This window comes from Lepidochelys olivacea, assembly GCF_965140295.1.
Source record: "Lepidochelys olivacea isolate rLepOli2 genome assembly, chromosome: 4".
Classification (NCBI taxonomy): Eukaryota; Metazoa; Chordata; order Testudines; family Cheloniidae; genus Lepidochelys; species Lepidochelys olivacea.
In genome coordinates this window covers 128,468,205-128,495,721 of record NC_140414.1, presented here as the reverse complement: position 1 = coordinate 128,495,721, position 27,517 = coordinate 128,468,205, and the positions used below count along the sequence as shown (strand labels likewise).

Below are 27,517 nucleotides of genomic sequence, written 5' to 3'. Positions count from 1 at the left end.
TTACAATAAATCAGAAGATACATAATTTGTGTTTTTATTATTATTATTCTTTGTTAGGTATGAACCACAGAAAGAAAAAAGATTCCCCAGGGGCTGCAGGAAACTTCTGTGAGCAAAGCTCTCACAAAACAAAGACCAACAGAAGCCTTAATCCTCCTGGTGGTAGGGATAATCTTCCCACTTCTGTAAACAGAGTAATTGATGTGGATGGAGTTAAACTGGAAGACAGTGGCACACGATCCTGTGATGATTCAGAAGGGAACCTCAGCTTCGAAGGCTGTATCTCTGAACTGAGATCTTGCCAGGGGAGGATGCGGACAGGAGTTTATAGGACATCAGACCTCCCCTCTCTGATTACTGTCAAGAGTGAGAAAAACAAGGGTGCTGAGAATCAATACAAAGCTACTTTTGTTTAAATCTCTATTTTTAATTAACAGCTTCAGCATTTTTGCCTGGCATCGTTAGCACTAGAGCTATGCATTATGAGTATGTTCCTGCAAGTTACTCAGTGTTTTCAATTCCTATTGGCTTCAATAGGCATTTAAAATAGTCAGCATCTCCCAAGATCAGTCCTTATATGAATTGGAACCTGTATAATGAAAAGTAGTATTTAAACAAAAGTGTTGAGACATTGAATTTTGTTCTGTCACCTAATGGACTTTCTAACGTTGTTTTCCATATCATGGTTCCTGTTGGTACTTTGACCAAATTGGTGAGATTAAAATTCTCATGGAATAAAGCCATCCTTTAATGTCTTTGAGAAAGACAAAGTCATTTTAAGTCCCACCTAGGTTTTTACAGAAGGTGGTTTTGGTTTTTCATCTTAATCTTCTAATGTATTTTCCTAGTCCACAGTATTCCTTGGTGCTGCTAGACTTGTATTTTGGATGAGAAGTGTACTATTCGTTATTATTTGGACAGCATTAATCTTCCTGTCTACTGATAGCATTTGAGAAATCCAGGGGGAGTTCAATCTTGTTATAAAGATTACCTGAGTGGATATATGCATTCTAGCATGCTTTTTACACAGGCAGGAATCCAGATTCAAGAAAGCCATAAAGCTCATTCAGACAGAGCAATAGCAGCTTCTGTAGCTTGCCTTGGTAACATATCCATAGCAGTGATTTATAAAGCAGCTGCATGGAGGTCATCCAAATCTTTACATGGCACTGTTCTCTCTCTGTCTGTGAGTTTATTTTAATCTATAATTAAATATTCCTCTTCCTCCTTCTAGGTTAGATTGGTATTTTTAGCTAATCTTCTAAACTAGTGAGTAATTATGAAGGAAGAAGAAAGGATTCTTGGCTGTTCTCTAAATTTATTGTCTCTGCAGATCTACACTTGTTCTTCTTTCTTTCCCATTTCTTTTGAATTAGTAATGATTCTGGGAGCTGAAAGAGGTATTGAAGAAATGTGAAGCATGGGCCTCTATCAATCTCTGTTTGACAGTCTTGAGTGTATACATTAAGTTGCATATCGGTTCACTGCTTTGAATTGATTCTGGGACTCATGAGGCATAGTGCATGGCTCCTAGATTGTGGATCTGAAGAGGCAATAAATCTGGAGAACTACTGTTATTGCTAAGTAACCTATTTTTCATTGCTCCTCCTTCATGAAGCTTATCACAAATTGTGAACTTTTTCATAACGGGGAAATGCTATAGCAAATTAATCAGTTTTTAAAGCTCAGATGTATTTGCCATGTCTAAAGGGTTTGCAGATTCTTAAGATTATGCAACAGTAATATAAGACCTTCCCAATGTAAAGAATTATGGGCACAGTTCCATTAACTTCAGTGGAGTTTCACTTATTTACACCAGTAGAGACTTTGGCCCTAGGTTTGGGGAACACATTTGCTAACATTAAACCCAGCTCAGTCAATTGTATGCTCAGGATTGTTTACTTTTTTAATACAGTTGTTGGTGGATGAGTAATATATACCTGTCATGAAAAACAGCTGCTCCTTAACAAATTTCCAAAATTAAGATTGGACTGAGAATAACATTAAAGTTGGGCTGATACTGCAGTATCTTCTACAGTAGGGGCATTGAAAAACTCAGAGTATTCATAAGGAGATACAGAGACTTTCAGCTCTAAATTAGTGATTCAAATCTTACTTGTGCCAGTTGGTAGCAGAAAGCTATCATCGGACTGTAAATGAAGTGAGTTGGTTATGGGAGTCCAGTTCCCTGTGGCTAGATGCCTACATCACAGAAACCCACCATATTTGGCAGTAAGTGCAGTCATCCCGGCAGGGACTGAATAGGCACTGAGCCTGAAGTAACTTCTTATCCCTAGTGTAGCCTATAAGTATAGATATTTGCTAGATGAGGCGTAGGTAGGTATAAGTTAAGGCAATAATGCAGTGAGCCTACAAGCTGGTATAAACTAGCATCTGGTGGTTACTTGTCAACACTATAACGTAGTGGTTAAAGGACATTGGTGATGCGGTATGGGGGAGCTTTCCCTGCTGGTACTCAGCTGCTACTTGTTCTGTGGCTAAATGGAGACCTTAAGTCTTCAAAGTTTTCATACTGGCTGTAGATTGTAGTCCATAGGATACATTATTCTATATCTTCTTATACTGCATCTATAGGATTAGTATAATTATCTTGAGAGATAATTTAAAACATCTCTGTATTCTTTAAGATCCTTTCCCCATATTCCAGCTGTCTTGTGTCATTGTAGTGACACCATTATGATACAAATTCACTGCTGGCGGGACAGGTTTTCATCTTTATAAATGTCCATGTTTTCGGCTGAGAGCTTTGCTCTGATCAAAGCAAAGTATCTTCACACATCAGTAATCCCCAGCAAATGGGCTCCTTGCCATCTGCCCCTGAATATGTTGCACCTTGCGGTGTGTCTTTGAAAATCAACTCCTGCCCCAGTACTGTAGTGAATATTTAAAACTGAAATGCAGTAGTTGGTGTCTAGGATGATTCCTGATCAAAATTTTGGTGGGACACTGTAACTTGCCTTAGCTGCATGTATACTCATCAAAGACCTGATCCTGTAAGTGATCCTCTGTTGCAGAATTCCCATTGAAACCAAAGGGAGTTCTGTGACCAAGATCTTAATGACACCTTTGAATGTGCCTCCCAGGCCTCTGCTATCATTACTAAACTTTAGTTGAACCTCAGAGTTATGAACTAACCGATCAACTACACACCTCATTTGGAATCAGAAGTATGTAATCAGGCAGCAGAGAGAAAAAAATAAAAAAAGGAGCAAATACTGTACACTACAGTACTGTGTTAAACATAAACTACTAAAAGTACGGGGAAAGTTTTTTAAAAAGGTTTGACAAGGTAAGGTAACTGTTTCAGTGCTTGTTTCATTTAAATTAAGATTTAAAAAAGCATTTTTCTTCTTTATAGTAAAGTTTCAAAGCTGTATTAAGTCGATGTTCATTTGTAAACCTTTGAAAGAACAACCATAACATTTTGTTCCGAGTTACGAACATTTCAGAGTTATGAACAACCTCCATTCCCAACGTGTTCATAACTCTGAGGTTCTACTGCATTCACAGAAGTTCTGCTACTTTTGCTGTGGAGTCCCCTACTGGAATGTTCACACATGCTCTGTGCCAGGGCATTGGAGCAATTCCCCTGTGTGGATACTTGATCTGAAAGAGCTATTTGGCTAAATTAGAAATGGGAATGGAGTTATAATATTGGGATGAAGGTGTATTTGTTTCACCCCAGTGGCAGAGCCATCTTTGTTCATCATAAACCTTTCACCTCTTTTCAAACATAATAATAATTTTAGAAATTAAATATCAGTTTGCCATTAAAACCTTTCTGTGGCTGCTTAGCTGCTGAGGTGTAAGAAAGATCTGTTGTATTAGATTCTGAGGGCAGCAAACTGGATTTGACAGAATGGATATTCAACCCAAGTTCAGAGAAATGAATGATGTAAAAGAAAGCTGCCTTAAAATGGGTTTTCTTAAACAGGGAGGGGGAGGGGAAGACAGGACCGGACTTGGCTGCATGCCTGGAAAGCACAGGACTGTGAACCAAGGAACCTGGAATACAGGAAAATAATTCTTCTCTATTTCAGCAATATCATATTCAAAACTGCCTCTGAATATGAGCCACATGTAAACTCCAGCTGCAGGAGTGGTGTTTAAAAATATGACCCCATACCTTAGGGCTCAAGGCAATTTATTGCTTAAGCTTAGAAATAATTAATAATATTAGCTTTACTTTGCAAGGTCTGGGAGAATGTAGAAACTAAACCAACACAGTATTACTGCTGGAATCAGTTGCCAGGGTTAATGGAGTTAATAAAACAAAATGGATACAGCCAATCCCAGAATTGTATTTAAAGAGTGATTGTGCTTTGAGCAATGTCCTGCATATTTAACTATTGGGTGACCGTATCAACATAAGATGGTTTTAAGACAGGTTTCAGAGTAGCAGCCGTGTTAGTCTGTATCCATAAAAAGAAAAGGAGTACTTGCGGCACCTTAGAGACTACCAAATTTATTAGAGCATAAGCTTTCGTGAGCTACAGCTCACTTCATTGGATGCATACAGTGGAAAATATAGTGGGGAGATTTTATATACACAGAGAACATGAAACAACCACTGTGTCGTGTTCTCTGTGTATATAAAATCTCCCCACTATATTTTCCACGGTATGCATCCGATGAAGTAAGCTGTAGCTCACGAAAGCTTATGCTCTAATAAATTTGGTAGTCTCTAAGGTGCCACAAGTACTCCTTTTCTTTTTATGGTTTTAAGATGCATTGTTATATTGTGATTTCCACTAAAATTGAGAGCTAGTAGCAATTTAAAAACAATCAGCTTAATTGATATACTTTTTGATGGCTTAGTCCTCTATCTTGTCAATCAATTCCTGAAGACAATGGTCCAGATTATGGACCTTATACTCTTCACTTATGCCAGTTTTACACTGGTGCAGCTCCATTGATTTCAGTGGAGTTACTCCTGTCTTTCCTAAAAGTGTAAATGAGTCCAGAATCTGGTCTCTGTCACATTGGTGTACATTTGGAGTAGTTCCACTGACATGATGATTGTCAAGGTTCCTCCCCCACTCTGAACTCTAGGGTACAGATGTGGGGACCTGCATGAAAAACCTCCTAAGCTTATCTTTACCAGCTTAGGTCAAAACTTCCCCAAGGTACAAAATATTCCACCCTTTGTCCTTGCCGCTACCACCACCAAACTAATACTGGTTACTGGGGAAGAGCTGTTTGGACGCGTCTTTCCCCCCAAAATACTTCCCAAAACCTTGCACCCCACTTCCTGGACAAGGTTTGGTAAAAAGCCTCACCAATTTGCCTAGGTGACTACAGACACAGACCCTTGGATCTTAAGAACAATGAACAATCCTCCCAACCCTTGCACCCCCCCTTTCCTGGGAAGAGTTGGATAAAAAGCCTCACCAATTTGCATAGGTGACCACAGACCCAAACCCTTGGATCTGAGAACAATGAAAAAGCATTCAGTTTCTTACAAGAAGTCTTTTAATAAAAATAGAAGTAAATAGAGATAAAGAAATACCCCCTGTAAAATCAGGATGGTAGATATCTTACAGGGTAATTAGATTCAAAAACATAGAGAACCCCTCTAGGCAAAACCTTAAGTTACAAAAAAGATACACAGACAGAAATAGTTATTCTATTCAGCACAATTCTTTTCTCAGCCATTTAAAGAAATCATAATCTAACACATACCTAGCTAGATTACTTACTAAAAGTTCTAAGACTCCATTCCTGGTCTATCCCCGGCCAAGACGACTACAGACAGACACAGACCCTTTGTTTCTCTCCCTCCTCCCAGCTTTTGAAAGTATCTTGTCTCCTCATTGGTCATTTTGGTCAGGTGCCAGCGAGGTTACCTTTAGCTTCTTAACCCTTTACAGGTGAGAGGAGCTTTCCCCTGTCCAGGAGGGATTTCAAAGGGGTTTACCCTTCCCTTTATATTTATGACAATGATGATGTATGTAAGATCAGCATTTAGCCAAGAAGCAGTAAAAATGATGATTCAAGTGAAATCCAGATGTATCTATATTCTCACTTCGTTAAAATTAAATTGTTCATGTAGGGTTTTTTTAATGATTCTCCATCAGACTGTGTATCATTTAAATGACAAAAAATAATTTGGTTATGGTGTTACAGCCCTGATTCAGTCTCCCCTTTGGATGATCGCCACTCTGCTATATTGGCCAAACTTTGGATCCCCTGTGCTTTCCAAGCGTCTGGATCTGAGCAACTTCCAGGCACTGTGTCTTAGGTGTCTCAGGAACACTTCAAGGGCGCAGGCTCCCTGTCTGGCACCCCTTCTTGGAATGTGGGACCCTGTGGCCCAACGGCCTTTTGCCCTGTGCTGAACCCCCGAAAAGTATACCACTAGCTTATGCATGCTCTCGTAGAGTCCACCCACCATCGGCACTCCAGAGTACAGTTTAACTCTTTGAGAACCCTGGGACAGTTAAAGTAAGGAATACACAAGCTTTGCAAAAGAACTTCTTACACACTTGTCTCTCAAACAGCATAAGAGAGTTACAGATCTATAGAAAACAACAAATACCTGAACGCATTTCCCTCTCTCAGAGACCTCACCATTTCTGAGTCTTTTGGATTCTGTTCAGTGTCTTTCAGGGGAGTAAGGTCCCTCTTGCCCCATTCCTCCTTGATGAGTCTTTTGGTTCTGAGAGTGGTTTCACCCCTTGCCAGAGAGCATGTTGTTTTTAAAACCAGGTTCTGAGACCTCTCTCTGCTTCTCTTCTTATACTGGCATTTTCCATTCTCCGACCCCACTGGGTAGGTTTGCTGGCAGAGGGTTCTTAAAAGTCAATGGGTTGGCCGGTAGGCTCCATTGTTCCACTCGGGTATGGCTGTTCAAGGTCTATGGCCCTCTTTCGGTTTTTCAGGTATAGTCTGTTTTCTGCCACAAAATGGTGATTCGAATGCACACTGACTGTTACAAGTACAAATAGTGTTCATAATGTCAAATGGGATTCATAACTGGACACAGGCACATTCCCCAAACTGCCAGAGGTAATACCCAAAAAAAGCAATGCTACCCAATATTAGTTATGTGGGCCATAGTGGACAGCTTCTGAATAGCACTGACAATGATTACTGTCATTTAGAGTTGTTTCTCCTAACATTTGATATAATATATTAAGGATGATACCAGATGCACGTATCCCATAGAGACCAGCAAATAGCATGAGATACTGTAGGACGTACCAATAGTATCGAAAAGTATTAGTGACACCGTACAACCACCCTGGGCCAGATTTTCAAAACTACTGAGCTCCCCTTTAGCAGATCAGTGAAATGGCCATCTATTATAAAGTGCTCTGCATGGGGACGACTGCTGATTGCTGAGCACTTTTTAATATCTGGGCACTTTGTTTTATTGGTTACAAAGCTTGAGACAAAGTCTTGGACTCAGGTCTGTCTCAGTCAATGCAGTTTAATAATTTCTTCCCAGTGTACGTGGGAAACTAAGAGCATTGCAGCTGCACAAGTTTATCCAGGCCACCTAACTCCATCCCACAGCGCAGTACCTTATGTTTAGAAATTACTCTAATCCGCTGCTACAAGCTGTGGGAGCTATGGGAACTATGGGATAGGTGCTTCTGAAGTCCCAAAATACACGGGGACAACCATGGCTGTAAGACACTTTGTGTGGATGTGCCAAACCTCTTCTGGGAAAAACAGTGTTTGGTGTGTGGATGGGCTGAACTGCGGCAACGACAAGTAGCCACACCCACCTTTCTCAATCTGCCTGTGTCCTTAGAGCAGTTTCCAAATCCTAGTGCCTACCCTGAAGGATGTAGAGTGCTGAGCACCCTGGTTAGGTCCATCAGGCCTGATCCAAAGTCCATTGAAATCAACAGAAAGACCTTTATTGACTTCAAGGGTTCATGAGTCAGGCCGTTAGTGTAGATCCACCATTATGTTTAGACTGACTACTTGTAATAGTTTCAGATAACAATTATCTCTTTCGAGAAATGTTGGTGGATAAGCTGTTCATAAATTCTGAATGATTTCTAAGTATCTTCAAAATCCTAGGAAGCCTAATATTACATACAAACCTGCATAGTTTTTAAACTGGAAGACAAGGAAAGAAAGTTGTTTTAATTTTTTACCCTGAGCTTGAATCTGTTGGACCATGTAAAAATGTTGCCTTCTGGAATTTAACTTGTATTCTTGTTTTACTGGTGATTTTGATTTTAAACAGCTATATTGTGACTTTGTAATTTTAAAATAGTTACTGGGTTAATTTCTCCATCCGCACAAAATTGTTGTGAAATTTTATACAACACAAGAAATCACTGTTTATAGACACATAAATATGTCAAATTAATTTTAAATACTAATTGTGTAATAAGTAAATAATTTGTACTGTTGGAGCTGATATTTCATTTATGTTGGCAATTTGTGATTTAATTCAGTTTGACAAAGGGAAATAAGGGAAACCTGAAAATAATCATGTGATGTGCCTCTGACTACACAATTTAAAAAAAAAAGTATGTTAGTTGTTTTTAACAAACTTGTGATAATCAGAAAATGAAACAAGACTGAAAGTTGTTCAAATTTTATTATAATTCATAAAGATGTGTTCCTATACCTGACCTTTGCAAATAAAATCAACTGATATTTTAGCATTTGATAATGTGTGTGTGTGTGTGTGTGTATATATTCCTTTAAAAGGAAATTAAGTGTTTTTGATCAAAATTGGTATTCCTTGAAAATGGGCTTTGCCTTCTAGAATCCAACAATAGCAGGCCAGATACTTGGCCTTTAATGCATCCCCTTTGTACTATTCTATCAGTGTAAAGGGAACTTAAAGCTACTTTAAGGCAGTAGATGAACATTCTCCTTATGTCGTAAGAAGAAAAGGAGTACTTGTGGCACCTTAGAGACTAACCAATTTATTTGAGCAGAGTGACCACTTTAGATAAGCTATTACCAACAGGAGAGTGGGTTTGTTTGGGGGGGTGTGGGGAGGGGGGAGAAAACCTGGATTTGTGCTGGAAATGGCCCACCTTGATTATCATACACATTGTAAGAAGAGTGATCACTTTAGATAAGCTATTACCAGCAGGAGAGTGGGGTGGGGGGAGAGAAAATCTTTTGTAGTAATAAACACCCATTTTTTCATGATTTGTGTGTATAAAAACAAACATCTTCTGTATTTTCCACAGTATGTATCCGATGAAGTGAGCTGTAGCTCACGAAAGCTTATGCTCAAATAAATTGGTTAGTCTCTAAGGTGCCACAAGTACTCCTTTTCTTTTTGCGAATACAGACTAACACAGCTGTTACTCTGAAACCTGTCCTTATGTAGTGGAATTCTCATCTGGATCCTCTTGCATATATTTCAGGTGGGCTAGCCAACAGAATGGCTCCTTGGGAGTCAATACCTGTCAAGACTGCTCTAACTTGTGCCGTGGGCTTGTTCAGCCTTGTCAGGTGCCAGGATCAGGGCAATGGAAAGGTGACAGAAAGCCACCTGTGTCCTCCTCACACTGGTGCACCAAACAGTGTTATGGCCTCCTAACACGTTCCCTCCCCTTGCCTCCCTCCCTATTTAAAACATGGCTTGTAACTGTTATCCTCATTTTGAGCTTGAACCTGCACTGCATAGGTGTAAAGTGTAGCCAGGTTAAAAGTGATAAGTGGGAGTATTACCTGCCTTATAGCATGAATAGTGTCTGAGTGAAGTCTCTTCATTGCTTGCTGAGGTTCACACTGAATCTCTCACATAACAGCATCTGTGAGTAATGCTTTCTACAATCTCTGGTTGGCTAGGAATTCCATCCCATCCTGACAAATAATGGCCTGGCCTCAATTATTCACACCTTCATCATCTCTCTGCTGGACTATAGCAATGCAGTATAGCTGGGCATGAAGCCTTCAGCGTGTAGGAAACTCCAACGACTAGTATTAGAACAGAACACTGCCGTTTATCTCCTCAGTAACACCGGCTACTGGGAACATATCAAACCTGTCCTGCACTCCCTGCTTTGGCTTCCCAAAGAATATTAAATCAAGGTCTTGGCACTTATCTTCAAGGCACCCAATAGCCGGTGCCCAGGGTATCTAAAAGATTGACTGAAGATCCAGGATGAAGATCATGGTGGACAGCTCCACTCCCCTGGCACAGTGCAGCTCTCTACAATCAGAATGAAGTTTGTCTGTGCAGGAGACACAGGTTTCATGGGGTGGTCTGAGACGGTAATGAACTCCCGCAGGAACTGAGGACCATCACAAACCTCATCAACTTCCATTCCGAGTGCAAGGTACATTTCTTTAACCTATCTTCTCTAATATAAACATATAGCTATGAGTCTGTATGTGTAATATAAATTTTAAAAATTCCAAAACAAAATATTCCACTGCATGAATTTCTCCCCTGAGAAGAAGATGAGAGACCAAACATGCGACTGATGTTACTCGTATTGCTTAATGCACTGTTGGAAGGTGCTCAGATACTATGGTGATAATAACTTATATATGATAGAATCCTATGTCTCCCAGAGCATGTCATTGGTCCAATCACATCCCAACTCTTGGATCTTGGATGCAGTTGATACTCCTCAACCCCACTCCTGAAGAGGATACTGCTTGCCAGTCACCTACAGTGGGGTCCACACTGACAAATACTCTCTGAAGAATGATTATTTACTCTACAGTAACTGGTTCTTCGAGATGATATAGTCAGTGTGGATCCCACTACAGATGACTTCATCCCTGCATTCAGAGTCCTTCAGCTACCATGGGCTTTGAATTGTGGGGGAACTGAGGCAAGTTAAGGCTGCTCCATCCTTTGTGCCCTTGCATGGGAATAGGAAGCGGCACAGCCCCAACAGCCACTATTGTTCAGTTTTGAGCTTGTGTGCACGAGGGACATGTACACCTACAGTGGGATCCGCGCTGGCTATGATCTCTTGAAGAACCACACTTACTGTACGGTAGGTAACCATTCTTTTTGCATTTAACGCTGGGTTTCAGTCTCTTTGTCACATATGGAAAATATAGCATATCTGCCCCAAAGTTACAGCAGTTACTCATTGAATACAGAAGGAATTTACTGAGAATTTTACAAGTAAATCTGTTTAGGAATTAAAATTAATTAAAATGGGTCCTTTATGAAATTTAGCACCCTGTGTCAGACCTTTTTTGGCCCTCATAATCTCAGTAACAGTATAACACAGACTTTTCAAACTTCCTATATAGTTAAAACTCATTGAAACCTTATGGATCAGTTCAATGTAATCTTGGCCCACAAATACTAAAATATCTTACTCCATGTGTAAGGTTATGATTTAGTCATGCGTATTTTTAGTAAAAGTCATGGACAGGTCATGGGCAATAAACAAAAATTCACAGCCTGTGGCCTATCCATGATTTATACTATAAATGCCCCTGACTGGCTTTGAAGGCATGTGAGCAGTAGCAGGCTGGAGGCTGCAGACTGGGAGCTGGCTGCGGAGAGAAGGCTAGGCAGCTTGGGAGCTGGGTCTGAGAGTCAGGATGAGAAGTAGCCTACTGCTGGCAGGGGGCCAATGCTAGCCCTGGTGGATAGTTAGGAGTGGCCGGCAAACAGAGGAACTGTGTGGAGGGCCTGAACAAGGCTACACCCACTGGGCAAAAGGACTGGACCCATGCATAATGCTTTTGGAAAAGGGGTGGCCTGAAGTGTGAATCCCTGGCTGTAGGCCTGAGAAGCCTCGCCTTCATACCCCTGGACGGGACACCCTGAGGGGTTGAGTTGGTAACTGTTGGTTCACCTTTTGTTTGCATCTTCAAGCCCTTGTGCCCAGCCCTAGTGAAGCATCCCTTTGTTATTCATCAGGCAGTGAGTGTTTATGGGAACCCACTGAGGGTTAGAGCCTGAAGAATCTGGAGCTTTGCCTCCGAGCATATGGTACACCCAGTATCTACCAAAAAATCCAGGGCATTGGTGCACCCCAGCAGCATAGCCACTCCCTGCAGCGGGGTCAGCTGCACTATGTATCTACACTGGAAGTGAAGGTGTGATTGTCGCATGAGTAGGCATACCCGTGCTAGCTTTAATCTAGTTGCATAGATAACAATAGTAGTGTAGATGTGGTGGCACGGGCTTCAGCAAGCTACAGGCGAGAACCAGAGTGCCTACCCTGGGTCCCAGGTGCTGGTTCCGACTATGCCGGGTCCTAGTCTGTGCGGAAGCCCATGCAGCCAAGTCTTCTCTATGGTCGTTGCCTGCACGGCAAGTGAGGGTGAGATTGTAGCATTTCACTTGTAGTGTAGCCATACCCCACCTCACTATCTATTGTGTTGCCAACTCTAGTGAATTTATCCTGAGTAGTGAGATTTTGGCCTCTGCTAGAGCCAGTTCCACTATGATGCGAGAAGCTCCAGGCTTCATGCAATTTTCAGACTTCCTGTCTTCTTGCCTTTTCAGCCCCCTTCTGTTTCTCCCTCCCTCTTTCCTTCTCCTCCTCCTCATCACCCTTCTTCTCTCCTTCCTCCCCTCTTTCTGCTCGCTCCTTTGCCCTTCTCCTTTCTGTCTCTCCCTCCTCTCTGTGCCTCCTCATCCTTCCCTTTCACCCTTTCTCCTCCCCCTTGCTCCACCCACCGTTCCCCCATCTTCCCCTTATCCATTTCTCCCTTTCCTCCTTAGCCTTCCCCTTAACCTTTTCTCCCTTCTCCTCCTCTTCCTTGCTCCTTCCCTCTCATCTCCCTTTCTTTCCCCTTCTCCTTCCTCAATCTCTCTCGTCTCACCTTTTCCCTGACCCCTTTCCCCCTTCTTCTTCACCTCCCATCTCTAGCTTCTCTCTCCCACTCCCATCCTCTTCCCACTCACACCTCCCCCAGCTCCTCCTTTCCCTTTCCCTGTTTCTCTCCCATCTCCACCGCCTCTCCTTCCACCCCATCCTCATTAACCCGTCTCCTTACTTCACCCCCTCCGGAGTGGAGATAGGAGAGGGGGAAAGAATAGGGGGAGAGTTGAGTGTATGGAAAGAGGGAGGGGAGGGGAAAAGATGGGGAGAAGTGAGAGGGGAAGGGAAAAAGGGGGAAGCTGTGGGAAGGGAGAGGAAGGGGTAGAGGGGAAATGATGGGGGAGGGGAAAGAGGAGAAAGGGAGATTGGGGCCAAGCAGTGGAGAGGGAAAAGGGGGTCACAGCTGCTCCTTGCCCATCCAGCTCAGCCCCACCCCATCTGACCTCTGATTGGAGGTGATTTAAAGTGTGTGGTGGAAACGTGGCTCCAGGTATGTCTATGTTGTGGGCTGTGTCTCAGGGAGAAGGGCTGCAGGGAGCTTGGGTGGTTTGCAGGGAGGACTATGTGGGGAGAAAAGGGGCTCTGCCCTGGGCTGTCACAGACCCAGAGACAGGAAGAGAGATGGGAGAAAGGGAAGAGCAGGAAGTGGGGAGGAGGAAAAGATAGGGAGGAATGGAAAGGGGAAGAAATGGGAGGAGGAGTGGGAGTGTGGGGGAAGTGAAAAGTGAGAGGGAAGAGAGGGGAGGTGAAGACTGGAAGGGAAAGGAGGGAGAACGGGAAAGGATCAGAGAAAGGAGGTAGAAGTTAGAGGGGATGGGGAAAGGAGAGAAGGGAAGTTTTATCTGTAGGCTCTGGTTGCTCTGTACTGCTCCAGAGTGGGGTGAAGCAACCAGAGTGTATTGGTAAGGCTGTCTGTAAGAGTTAAAGTATAAAAATTAACTATTCCAAAAAAATTATGTAAGTCATACTTCATCTCTTCAGAACATGAGAAATATCCCGCAGGAACATTCTCAGAGGCTTTTTGTCTGAATTTTTTAAATTAAAAAACCCATGGATATTGCCAGACAAAAATTAGGTTAATCTGGGTTCAGGTTGTGAATACATATCAGTAATTGAAAGTAAGCTTCATTACAGTGATGATGTACTTGTTCCAAACCAAGCATCCAAAACAGCCCTCTTCCACTGGGAGCTAGATTTTCAGTGATGCACACCCATCTTACACATGCCAGAAGAGCACGCTGAAAGTTGCCCAGAAACACATGCTGTTTGTACACACATTTCTGCAGGAGGCACGTAATGGTGAGATTTTCCTGTGGTGACTAAATCCAACAGCCACAGCAGGGGGCGGGTCAGGGGGGTGTATTCTGGCACTTACACATGTGTCATACGTCCATTATCTGCAAACTGTGAGTAGGTGTTTAATGAGACACCTGGGGAAATTGGGAGGTTTCCATGCTGAATATTATTAGGGTTGCAATTAGAATAATTTCTTTTAAACTCTGCACTCCACCAGATCACAGCAACTAACAACCCGAGGTCAGCTAGGCCTGTGGGGCTGAAAAGGGGAAAATGTTTTTCTTACAAAGAACATTTTCCAAAGTTGCAAGAGAAAGATTTAGCCTCTTTAAGGTTATAGAGGCAGAGCCATCTTCTTCACACACCTGACTTATAGATCATTTAAAAGCATGCAATGGGGGCGTCTAATATGCTAATGAAGGGAGTGGGTGGAACAGCAAGGATTTGAGCACATCTAAAAATGTAAATGCCTAACAGTTGCAAATTGGCTTGTGCTGAAGTCATCTAACTGGGTTGGCGGCAGTTATGGGTGGGGACATTTACCACTAGATGTCTTTATGCATCTCTTTCAGCCAGTTTTCATTACACACATGCCTCTTGAGCTAGAATAAAAAGTCATACATCTCTGGCGGTGGCTAGAGTTTCAGGCCAGGGTTGTGGTTAGATGTGCATAACAGTGCCTGAAGATGAGTCTCCCTAAATTTCCCTTTCTCTTTGAATAGCAGGAGAAAACATCCAGTTTCTGAGCTGTGAAACATGATGGGTATGATGGGTATGTCTACACTGCAATTAAACTCCCATAGCTGGCTGGTGTCCACTGATTTTGGCTCACGGGGGTTAGGTTGCGGAGATATAATATTGCAATGTAGATGTTCAAGCTCAGTGTGGAGCCCAGGCTCCGCCCTCGTGGGGTCCCAAAGCTCAGGCTCCAGCCCGAGCCTGAATAGCTACACTGCAGTTTTACAGCCCTGTAGTCCAACCCCGGTGAGCTCAAGTCAGCTGACATGGGCCAGCTACTGGTGTTTAATTGCATAGTAGACATACCTGAAGAAGCACCTTTGCCCTTAAGTTGGCTATGGCCATGTTATTTACACATTTCACTGTATCTCCTTACATGCGCTACTTGATGTTGCCACTTATTGTGTTGATACGGGATGCTATGAAAATCCTGGATCTAAATATCCCTAAACTTTTAGAATGCTTGAAACCAGATCAATTCCGGTTTGTGCAGTGGCCCCTCTCTTTAAAGTGGCTTAAAGAAAAACCCTGGATCAAGAACAACTCTGAATGTTGGGTGTTTGAAATCCAGATCTGATTTTTGCAGCTTGAGACCATCTCTTTTATTGTCCTTTTTGTGTGTCTTGATATTTCAGACTTGAGCTAATGCTCTCTTGGTACATGAGTAATACTGAAAGTGGCCATAGGGCCATACATTTTTATGCAGTGCCTAGGGTGTAGGCAGTGCTTTTGTAGGAAACTGAAGAGAGCTGCAGTGGTTAAGGTGTAGGACCCCATAGAGAAGATGGCAGTTAGACATTGGAAAAACTGGTGTGCATGAGTAAATCTGTAGAGGAGACAAATGAGGCAGGGTGTGCTGAAAGGTGGAGAATCCCAGATAGAGATTACCTTACACAATATCCTTACACACCTTACACAATATCCTGCAATCGAGAAGTAGCACATCTTAAATTGGGGTGAGGGGGAAGGAATGCAAGTAATGCTGTGGAGTTACATTATGACTGGCATATTATGCACCTCTTTGTGTTACTGTAGTGCAATGAGCAGCATGAAAGACTGATACAGGAAGGGAATAGGCATGAGTTCTCAATCTCAGGTCTGCAGACCCCTGGGGAGTCATGTACACATGTAGGGTTGATGATGACCAACCTCTCAATTTTTTTATGGCTAGATAGGAGCAGGTTCTGGAAACTATGTGGGGGTGGAGGTGAATCCCAAAACTTTTTTCTGTTGTAACATGCGGTCAGTATTTGGAAAAGTGAATCACGCAGTGGATTAGGGAAAGGAAATGTGAGGATTAAAGCAAATAAAAATAATGTGAGCCCTATTGTATTGTGAGAGAATTGTGGCTTCTGATATTTTTAAGCAGAAAATAGGTAGGGCAACAAGGGAAGAGGGAGATGGTAGGATGAGGAGTCCCTGTTGGACAGCAAGGTGAGAAGTGGGTTTTGAAGAGGGCTTTGAGGGATGACAGTTAGGACATAGCATGCAAGAAGAGGGATATTGTCTGAGGTCTAGGGAGCAATGTAATGAAAGGCACAAAGACCAGTGTGAGAGGAGGAGGCTAAGGGAGTAATGAGGAGAAAAAGGGGGCAGAGCCCAAAGATCGAGGTGGTGAGTGGTGGTAGATGAAGAGGCAGGGCAGAGATCTGCAGAGCAGGACAAATGGTTTTTTGTGGAAAGAGGGAGAATCAGTGGAAGGACTTGAGAAGGGAGAGAAAAGTCATTTTGTCTTCTGAATGCTAGAGAGAGAGAGAGAAAAGGTGGGAGACTGGTAAGCAGGTTACAAGCCAGGTTACAAGAACCTTGGTGTTGGTGTTGACTGGGATTTTAGTAGTGGATTTGGTGAAGGAGGAGCAGATTTTAAGTGTTAAGAGGGGAGGGAGAAGTGGTGAGATTTGGGAAGAGCTTCAGTGTAAGGAGAGAAAAAAGGAGTCATAGATTACCCAAGATTTGTGTGCTTGAGTGACAGGGAAGCTAGTGGAGTTGTCAGGAGTGCTAGAGAAATGTGGGAGGTGAGAGGATTGAGGAGGAGAAGTTAGCATTTAAGTGCATATATGTATTTCAGTTCCAGGATTATCTGCTGACATGCAATAGCTCTGAGTCTGTGCATGCTGAATCCCTGCTGTCCAGTTACAAATATCCTGCAGCTATTCCCATTTGCTGCAGTTGTGCACTGACCAACCATGCTGCCTGTTGTTGGGATTTTTCAAAAACACCCAAGTGACTTAGGCTCACATGTCCCATTAATTTAGGGATTAATTTTGTCCATCAAGAGCAGGTATGTGGAATAAAAAGTAACTTTTCTCACCATAGCCACACTTTAAATTATTCCCCATTTAGAAATAGTTATCAGACTGTGTAAACCATGTAAAAATGATGCATATATTAGTGATATCATTATACAGCATGAAAGCAGAACAAACTGACTGAAAAAGAGGCCTAACATGTCAAACTCTCCCATTGTGTTAATCATTCCACATCCTAGAATTGACTTGTTATCAGGGAACTTGGATTTGGTACCTTGCTACAATATTATCAACTTCAATGTGATAATAAGATCACTTCCGGAGACAGCAACAGATCCCACTATTAAGCTATCACATATAAAGGGGGAAAAAAAAGAAATTGGCTTTAAAAGAAGGAAGCCTCACTTACCTGGATAAACATTAAAGTAATTTACAAAAATAAACTGGAGATCATATATTCATTGCAAAGTATTGTATTATTCTTTACTCTCAACTTTTCAGTAACTGAGTGATAAGATTTCCATTTACACATTTAATGTACACCTGGAAATGATGTGAAAAAGAATGTAGAACGTTGCTGATCTTTCAGGCATGCTGCAAAAGCCATTTATTTGACAGGGTTTCTGGGGAAGGATTGAGATATATTCCTAGATAGGCGAGCATATGTGTTTGAGGGGCTTTTCCATTTATTTTTATGTATTAGCTGGTGACAGTACGTTTCTTTTTATCTCCATTTGATTATTTAATGCTGATGGAATTATTTAGTTGTATATTAGTATTTAATTCTGTTGGGTAATTGTCATTGTTATTAGGACACTCAGCATTTCGACTCGAGCTTACACAGAACTCTTCTTCAGGTCAGGTCCAGACCCAAAGAAGCTCAAAAGCTTGTCTCTCTGACAAACAGAAATTGGTCCAATTAAAAAATGTTATCTCACCCGCCAGTGCACACCACATAGTCAGCACATTCAATTTCTGTCAGTTTCTGTTATTTTATAGCACTTTATTTTGTTGCCTTTTTCATTGTCTCTTGATGATGATGGCATAAAAGGAAGGTCACAGTTGAAAGTCACAGCTTATTTTTCTTTCACACAAAAGGAGTGTAGGCTGCAAAGAATGTAATTACCTCCATGTATCATTCTGCAAACTCGCATTGACTTCAGTAGGAGCAGAACCAGCCCCGAATATAGAATTGTAGGACTGAAAAGGATGTCAAACTCCTAGTCTAGTCCCCTGCACTCATGGCAGGACTAAATAAATTGGGTTTGTTTGCTCCTGTGAAGAGAAGACTGAGGGGGGACAAGATAAATATATAAAAGATTGTTACAAGGAGGAGGGAGAAAAATTGTTCTTCTTAACCTCTGAGGATAGGACAAGAAGCAATGGGCTTAAATTGCAGCAAGGGAGGTTTAGGTTGGACATTAGGAAAAAATTCCTAACTGTCAGGGTAGTTAAGCACTGGAATAAATTACCTAGGGAGGTTGTGGAATCTTCATCATTGGAGATTTTTAAGAGCACATTAGACAATCACCTGTCAGCGATGGTCTGGACCAGTGGTTCTCAAAGCCAGTCCTCCGCTTGTTCAGGGAAAGCCCCTGGCACGCCGGACTGGTTTGTTTACCTGCACATCCACAGGTTTGGTCGATCACGGCTCCCACTGGCCGCAGTTCGCCGCTCCAGGCCAATGGGGGCTGTGGGAAGCGACGCAGGCCAAGGGATGTGCTGGCCGCCCTTCCCGCATCCCCCATTGGCCTGGAGCGGCGAACCGCAGCCAGTGGGAGCCACAATCGGCCGAACCTGCAGACGTGGCAGGTAAACAAACCAGTCCGGCGCACCAGGGACTTTCCCTGAACAAGCGGCGGACCGGCTTTGAGAACCACTGATCTAGACCATCGCTGACAGGTGATTGTCTAATGTGCTCTTAAAAATCTCCAATGATGAAGATTCCACAACCTCCCTAGGTAATTTATTCCAGTGCTTAACTACCCTGACAGTTAGGAATTTTTTCCTAATGTCCAACCTAAACCTCCCTTGCTGCAATTTAAGCCCATTGCTTCTTGTCCTATCCTCAGAGGTTAAGAAGAACAATTTTTCTCCCTCCTCCTTGTAACAATCTTTTATATATTTATCTTGTCCCCCCTCAGTCTTCTCTTCACCGGAGCAAACAAACCCAATTTTTTTCAGTCTTCCCCCACAGGTCATGTTTTCTAGACCTTTAATCATTTTTGTTGCTCTCTCTGGACTTTCTCCAATTTGTCCACATCTTTCATAAATGTGGCATCCGGAACTGGACACAATACTCCAGTTGAGGCCTATTCAGTGCGGAGTAGAGTGGACGAATTACTTGTCATGTCTTGCTTACAATACTCCTGCTAATACATCCCAGAATGGTGTTTGCTTTTTTTGCAACAGTGTTACACTGTTGACTTGTTGAATATTGCTGTATAGCAAAATTTAAAGGGGGAACCAAAGTGCTATTAAAAGAGGAAATGGAGGTGTGTGTTCGAGACTGTGGACCAGATTCAGGTCTCAGTTGCTCTGGTGCAATGAGATCAGCATTGGTGCCATTTCTGAAAATTGTAGCAGTCAGATATGGAAAAGAACTCTTAGGTCAGACAGTCTATCGCTTCAAGAGCCAGGATTTTTCCCTCCAATATATTTTCCAATGTTTTGTGGAGTCTGGTTTTAAATGTCCATTAATTTAGAACTTTATGGACAGTGCTTTAAAATTGCTTGTCTACAGGATATGGGGCACTGAGAATTGGTGGCTTAATATAGTTTCCTGCTACAACAACTGGTTGAGTCACAGTCAGTACCTTTCATCTGTGCCATTTAGATCCTTCCATACCCCTTTGGACTGAACCTGTATAGGTGTAGTGAATGTGTAGAGGGTAGGTGATTGGTATAATGTATTTATATAAGGCTAAATCCTGAAGCTGTTATTTAGTCCTTGTGTGAGGAAATTCCCATTGGAAGAAAGTGGTGGCTGTCATGCACGGCTCCATGTGTCGGTGGCTCCTGGAAGCAGGTTTCTCAGTTCTCGGAGGCAACTACTTCCTCTGATGGCTCTCCCCTTGTCTATGCTACCAGCAACTGTGGCTCCCAGATGTGACCATTCCCAGTGGTGACAGCAGTAGTGGCTTCTTCTTTTTCCTTGTATTGTAAAGTATTACGTTTCAGCAGAAAGTTTAAAGTTGCCACTCAGTCAGCAGGATACTGTACAGTGCCTCTCTGCTAGTCAGTTCCCACTCTTAAGAAAGGGAGCCAGTAGCAGAGACTGGGTCAGAGAACACAGACAGACTAGATTATGGCATCATCCTCAGTACTTTGTGTCATTTCTTGTTTTTAGATAAATAAATAAGTTATCCTATGTTCGGCCTCGGTCTTCACTGAAATACTGCAGTCCTGGCCCTAGGGGTGGCTGGTCCTGGCTCTGACAAGGGGTGAAGGAGGCTACTTCCTTTATTGAACGATGACCTCTCATAGTGACTTCCCTCCCAACTTTCAGGTGTACTTGCTGGAACAGCAAACCAAGTGACTGAATTAGCAATATCAGTTGGCTGCCTGGCTCTTTCTCGGCCACATGGAAAGGCCCATGGGGATCACTGGTAGTCCACAAAACATAGTATGGGACCTGCCATTCTGGAGTCCAGTTAAATAGAGGTGTTAATTTTTATTTTAAACCCCATTTACTTCTGCCAAATTATTGAAATCTGTAACTTAAAGGGCCATTTTGTTTTGGTAAAAGGACAAGGTAACCTCCATCTTGTGTCAGGTTCTTGTTCCTTGGTACCAAGAAAAGGTGGGAAACCTGGTTTGCCCATCAACAGCTCCCTGTAAAAGTGTGTGAGGGGAGGAGCTCTTGGTCTCTGGAGCTTTCGAGTGGTCAGAGGTTCAAGTGTCCAGCTCTCTCACACTGCAGTACCATCTTGATAGTAGCTATTGGCCTGCAATAGCTATTTACTAATAGATTTGGGTTTGTTTATGCTTTTATTTGGGAAAGCAGACTGGCATACTCGGACCTAGTCCGAGTAGTTAGTTCAATCTTACACACACAGATGACGCAAAGTGGGATAGGGTGGGAGTTAAGATAGGGATACATACATACCTGTCCACTTCATTTGCCGTCCACGGTCGGAGTTCATCAGTCCATCGCTGGCTTCGGTCATCTAGATCCTGCCACCTTCTGTGTAAACATCCGGAAAGGTAGAAGAACATCTATATATATCATTAAGTGTATGAGTGTGTGTAAGTGGTATCCCAAGTCTCCAGATTTGTTAATCCATTCCCCTCTCCTCCCTTCCTCTTCCCTTAGTCAAATAAACTGTTGTTATTTACTTATATATTTGGTGTGTGTGCAGTTTTTAATATTCAGCTCTGATAGATGGGCTTAATGGGGGGGACCCAGCAGGAGGTTATTGTGAGGCTCCCCGAAATCTTCTGTTCAGATTGACCTTTAGACATCAAAATCCTTACAGAGGATGGATGGTGTTCAAGGTAAGGCGTGAGACTGATAGCTAGGAGATGTGTGTTCTACCCCTGCACAGAATTCCTTTGTGACCTTGGTGAATCATTGAACACCTCTGTACCTCATACTTCCCATCCGTAAAATGGGGGATAATTATACATACCTACATCAGTACAATAAGTACAAAGTGCAAGCTGGTCTCCATATTGGAAGAGAAGATTGAAGGTCTGGAGCAACAGATAACAACCCTGCATTGCATACGAGAATTTGAGGATTTTCTGGATTTTCTGGACAAAAGTCAGGATATGCTTCTACAGGCACAAAGTTCTAAAGATCTAGCAGGTTGCACAGCAGAGCCAAGAGGCCAGTGAAGAAGCTTGGCAACGTGTGACCTCCAGAAGAAGAAGGGGGAATGTCCAGGTTCCAGCAACGCAAACACAGGTAACTAACCGCTTTCATGTTCTCTCCACAGGTACCATTGAGGAGAGTGGACCAGATGATATGTCTGGGGGGAGAAAGCAGAAGGAGACTCTGCTGGTTGGAAGGCATGAGATGCACTGTCCTGAGATTGGGGGTTCCACGACCATCACTCCCAAGAGAAGGAGGCGGGTGATGGTGGTCGGGGACTCTCTCCTCCGGGGGACTGAGTCAGCTATCTGCCGCCCTGACCAGGAAAACCGAGAAGTCTGCTGCTTGCCAGGGGCTAAGATTCGAGATGTGACGGAGAGACTGCCGAGACTCATCAAGCCCTCGGATCACTACCCCTTCCTGCTTCTCCACGTGGGCACCAATGATGCTGCCAAGAATGACCTTGAGCGGATCACTGCAGACTACGTGGCTCTGGGAAGAAGGATAAAGGAGTTTGAGGTGCAAGTGGTGTTCTCGTCCATCCTCCCCGTGGAAGGAAAAGGCCTGGGTAGGGACCGTCGAATCGTGGAAGTCAACGAATAGCTATGCAGGTGGTGTCAGAGAGAAGGCTTTGGATTCTTTGACCATGGGATGGTGTTCCATGAAGGAGGAGTGCTGGGCAGAGACGGGCTCCATCTTACGAAGAGAGGGAAGAGCATCTTTGCGAGCAGGCTGGCTAACCTAGTGAGGAGGGCTTTAAACTAGGTTCACCGGGGGAAGGAGACCAAAGCCCTGAGGTAAGTGGGAAAGCGGGATACCGGGAGGAAGCACAGGCAGGAATGTCTGTGAGGGGAGGGCTCCTGTCTCCTACTGAGGATGAGGGGCGATCAGCAGGTTATCTCAAGTGCTTATATACGAAGCCTTGGAAACAAGCAGGGAGAACTGGAGGTCCTGGTGATGTCAAGGAATTATGACGTGATTGGAATAACAGAGACTTGGTGGGATAACTCACATGACTGGAGTACTGTCATGGATGGATATAAGCTGTTCAGTAAGGACAGGCAGGGCAGAAAAGGTGGGGGAGTAGCACTGTATGTAAGGGAGCAGTATGACTGCTCAGAGCTCCGGTACGAAACGGCAGAAAAACCTGAGTGTCTCTGGATTAAGTTTAGAAGTGTGAGCAACAAGAGTGATGTAGTGGTGGGAGTCTGCTACAGACCACCAGACCAGGGGGATGAGGTGGATGAGGCTTTCTTCCGGCAACTCGCAGAAGCTACTAGATCGCACGCCCTGGTTCTCATGGGTGACTTTAATCTTCCTGATATCTGCTGGGAGAGCAATACAGCAGTGCATAGACAATCCAGGAAGTTTTTGGAAAGCGTAGGGGACAATTTCCTGGTGCAAGTGCTAGAGGAGCCAAATGGGGGGGGGGAGCTTTTCTTGACCTGCTGCTCACAAACCGGGAAGAATTAGTGGGGAAAGCAAAAGTGGATGGGTATCTGGGAGGCAGTGACCATGAGTTGGTTGAGTTCAGGATCCTGACACAGGGAAGAAAGGTAAGCAGCAGGATACGGACCCTGGACTTCAGGAAAGCAGACTTCGACTCCCTCAGGGAACGGATAGGTAGGATCCCCTGGGGGACTAACATGAAGGGGAAAGGAGTCCAGGAAAGCTGGCTGTATTTCAAGGAATTCTTGCTGAGGTTACAGGGACAAACCATCCCGATGAGCCGAAAGAATAGTAAATATGGCAGGCAACCAGCTTGGCTTAATGGTGAAATCCTAGCAGATCTTAAACATAAAAAAGAAGCTTACGAGAAGTGGAAGGTTGGACATATGACCAGGGAAGAGTATAAAAATATTGCTCGGGCATGTAGGAATGACATCAGGAGGGCCAAATCGCACCTGGAGCTGCAGCTAGCAAGAGATGTCAAGAGTAACAAGAAGGGTTTCTTCAGGTATGTTGGCAACAAGAAGAAAGCCAAGGAAAGTGTGGGCCCCTTACTGAATGAGGGAGGCAACCTAGTGACAGAGGATGTGGAAAAAGCTAATGTACTCAATGCTTTTTTTGCCTCTGTCTTCACTAACAAGGTCAGCTCCCAGACTGCTGCGCTGGGCATCACAACATGGGGAGTAGACAGCCAGCCCTCTGTGGAGAAAGAGGTGGTTAGGGACTATTTAGAAAAGCTGGACATGCACAAGTCCATGGGGCCGGACGAGTTGCATCTGAGAGTGCTAAAGGAATTGGCGGCTGTGATTGCAGAGCCATTGGCCATTATCTTTGAAAACTCGTGGCGAATGGGGGAAGTCCCAGATGACTGGAAAAAGGCTAATGTAGTGCCAATCTTTAAAAAAGGGAAGAAGGAGGATCCTGGGAACTACAGGCCAGTCAGCCTCACCTCAGTCCCCGGAAAAATCATGGAGCAGGTCCTCAAAGAATCAATCCTGAAGCACTTACATGAGAGGAAAGTGATCAGGAACAGTCAGTATGGATTCACCAAGGGAAGGTCATGCCTGACTAATCTAATCGCCTACTATGATGAGATTACTGGTTCTGTGGATGAAGGGAAAGCAGTGGATGTATTGTTTCTTGACTTTAGCAAAGCTTTTGACATGGTCTCCCACAGTATTCTTGTCAGCAAGTTAAAGAAGTATGGGCTGGATGAATGCACTATAAGGTGGGTAGAAAGTTGGCTAGATTGTCAGGCTCAACGGGTAGTGATCAATGGCTCCATGTCTAGTTGGCAGCCGGTGTCAAGTGGAGTGCCCCAGGAGTCGGTCCTGGGGCCGGTTTTGTTCAATATCTTCATAAATGATCTGGAGGATGGTGTGGATTGCACTCTCAGCAAATTTGCGGATGATCCTAAACTGGGAGGAGTGGTAGATACTCTGGAGGGCAGGGATAGGATACAGAGGGACCTAGACAAATTGGAGGATTGGGCCAAAATCCTGATGAGGTTCAGTAAGGATAAGTGCAGGGTCCTGCACTTAGGACAGAAGAACCCAATGCACTGCTACAGACTAGGGACCAAATGGCTAGGCAGCAGTTCTGCGGAAAAGGACCTAGGGGTGACAGTGGACGAGAAGCTGGATATGAGTCAGCAGTGTGCCCTTGTTGCCAAGAAGGCCAATGGCATTTTGGGATGTATAAGTAGGGGCATAGTGAGCAGATCGAGGGACGTGATCGTTCCCCTCTATTCGACATTGGTGAGGCCTCATCTGGAGTACTGTGTCCAGTTTTGGGCCCCACACTACAAGAAGGATGTGGATAAATTGGAGAGAGTCCAGTGAAGGGCAACAAAAATGATTAGGGGTCTGGAACACATGACTTATGAGGAGAGGCTGAGGGAACTGGGATTGTTTAGTCTGCAGAAGAGAAGAATGAGGGGGGATTTGATAGCTGCTTTCAACTACCTGAGAGGTGGTTCCAGAGAGGATGGTTCTAGACTATTCTCAGTGGTAGAAGAGCACAGGACAAGGAGTAATGGTCTCAAGTTGCAGTGGGGGAGGTTTAGGTTGGATATTAGGAAAAACTTTTTCACTATGAGGGTGGTGAAACACTGGAATGCGTTACCTAAGGAGGTGGTGGAATCTCCTTCCTTAGAAGTTTTTAAGGTCAGGCTTGACAAAGCCCTCTGCTGGGATGATTTAATTGGGGATTGGTCCCGCTTTGAGCAGGGGGTTGGACTAGATGACCTCCTGAAGTCCCTTCCAACCCTGATATTCTATGATTCTATGATTCTAATTAATTTCAGATCCTAAGATAACAGATGCTATGTAAGTGCCAAGTATAATTATTATTTATTGCTGAATCTGGAGTGAATTCAAAATTCACCCAGTGTTTGTTGTTCATTTTTAAGGCATTACCTACACTGGGAAGGTTTTGCCTGTGTAGTTATACCAGTAAAGCTATACTGGCAAAATCCACTAGTGTGGACACAGTTATAGCAGTATGAAAGGACTTTCACAGGTATAGTTTATGCGAATTCCCCCACTTATAAGCACAGTTATACTGATATAACTTTGTTCACACTAGGGCTATGTCTACATTGGCACTTTCATTGTTAAAACTTTTGTCGTTCAGGGGTGTGAAAAAACAGCCCCCTGAATGACAAAAGTTTTAATGACAAAAAGCACCGGTGTGGACAGTGCTTTGTCGACGGGAGCCACGCTCCTGGTGAAGAAGCTACTGCCCCTCATTGGCAGTGGTTTTATTTTGTCGCTGGGAGAGCTCTCTCCTGGAGATAAAGAGCTGCTACCCAGCACACCTTACAACGGCATGGCTGTTGTAAGGTCCGTAGTGTAGACATAGCTTAGGGCTTTTACTGGCATAGCTATGTTGGTAACAATTAAACCCTTAACTGACTTAGCTATGGCGATAAAACTTTTAAGTGTAGACCATACCTTACTATAGAATGGGATTATTTACTGTACTTAGTTTCTGTTTCATCAGAGTAATGTGTATTTTCTTTCTCTCTTATTTTATCCTCGCTCACTGATCCAGCATTCTTATAAGTAACTGCTGGGCAGGTAAACATCTGTTAATTAGTAATTCATGCATTTGTCTGATATTGGCATTGATCTGTTCCATGTTTTGCCACATAACATAGTTTCCTGAGTGGCTTGTTTGGAGCTCTTCATAATTACTGTATTATGTTTATAATTACGTATCAAAGGAAAAGAGAGAAGTGCTTCCATTGCAAATAGCTTTCTGAGTACAAGTAACATCAAGCTGGATCCTGTGGATGTGCTGAGTACATTTCATGCCCACTGAGTTCAGGGCAAGTGGAGGGCACTTATCTCCACACACGGCCTTTGAAAGCTATTCAGTCCCTGTGGTTTTAGTAAAATAGCTCCAAATACTGCATTCACATCAGCCCACAAAGAAGTTAATGATTAACACTGATAAGAGCTTTGATTACTTAACAAGTTAAAATACTCTAAAGTCAAGTGAACCACTGGGAGATTTTGGTATATCCAAATCTCTTGCGAAAGCCTGTAGCTGATTTATCCTCCAGCATCAAACCCCTGGGCAGCAGAACAGCCCAGCCCTACGGCTGTATTCAGGGTTTTTTGGAAAGGAAAATGAAGATGAAAGCCTGCAGTCCTTTTGCTGTTGTCATCCTGGCTTTGACTTTCAGCCATGACTGTACAGGGATGGTAAGTGTGATTTTCTTGTGATTTGGAATGGCTGGTCAGTGCACCAAAGGCTGGACATGAAATGATAGGCATGAGATACTTGTACTTGGGTTGAATGGGTAGAGCCAGACAGCAGGCTGAATTACACAAAGCAAGTTAGCTGACAAAATCTTTCGCCATGGATAATTTATCTGATAACTTTGTGGAAAATCAGGTATCATGTCAAGTAACAATATTGCTGTGGTTATGCATGTAGGAGTCCTTTCACCTACCAGTAGGGTGGAAAGCAGCACCCAGCATGTAATACACTGCCCAGTTACCAAGGGAGGAGCACACATACAAGAAATGCCGGGGATCTGTAATGCTCTTGCCGAGCAGACAGGAGCACAAGTTATAAGGTTTCATCTATAAGACTCACCCAGGCATCAAACTTCATGGATCTCTACCTCTAGATTGCCCTGTTGGGATCTGAACGTGGGCATCTACAGGAATGTAGGTATTTCAGACTTGGTGGTCAGGCTACTA

The 27,517-nt window shown here is 43.4% G+C and overlaps 2 protein-coding genes and 1 long non-coding RNA gene across 7 annotated transcripts in view; 2 read left to right on the top strand and 1 right to left on the bottom strand.

Annotated features, from left to right (window-relative positions):
- The window catches only part of RGS12 (regulator of G protein signaling 12), a 174,295-nt gene extending 173,701 nt beyond the window's left edge, over positions 1–594 (top strand). For both annotated transcript variants that reach the window (XM_084625993.1, XM_084625992.1), the window contains one exon: positions 58–594. In XM_084625993.1, the coding sequence (XP_084482119.1) occupies positions 58–416 (359 nt within the window). In that variant the 3' untranslated portion in view covers positions 417–594. The remainder of the gene's footprint in view (positions 1–57) is intronic.
- LOC311519477 lies at positions 276–27,499 on the bottom strand. 3 transcript variants are annotated; one of them, XR_014711285.1, is made up of 3 exons: positions 27,411–27,499; positions 21,147–21,256; positions 276–357 (listed from the first exon to the last, which is right to left on the bottom strand). It is a non-coding gene; the product is annotated as an uncharacterized lncRNA (long non-coding RNA). The 3 variants fall into 3 exon arrangements; XR_014711286.1 differs by having other exon boundaries at positions 21,147–21,224; XR_014711287.1 differs by lacking the exon at positions 276–357 and adding an exon at positions 4,807–6,949.
- Positions 26,812–27,517, top strand: part of HGFAC (HGF activator) — a 65,884-nt gene continuing 65,178 nt past the window's right edge. The window contains exon 1 of one of the 2 annotated variants that reach the window (XM_084625994.1): positions 26,812–27,013. In XM_084625994.1, coding sequence (XP_084482120.1) covers positions 26,939–27,013 — 75 coding nt within the window. In that variant the 5' untranslated portion in view covers positions 26,812–26,938. The remainder of the gene's footprint in view (positions 27,014–27,517) is intronic. The other variant, XM_084625995.1, reaches the window with a different exon arrangement.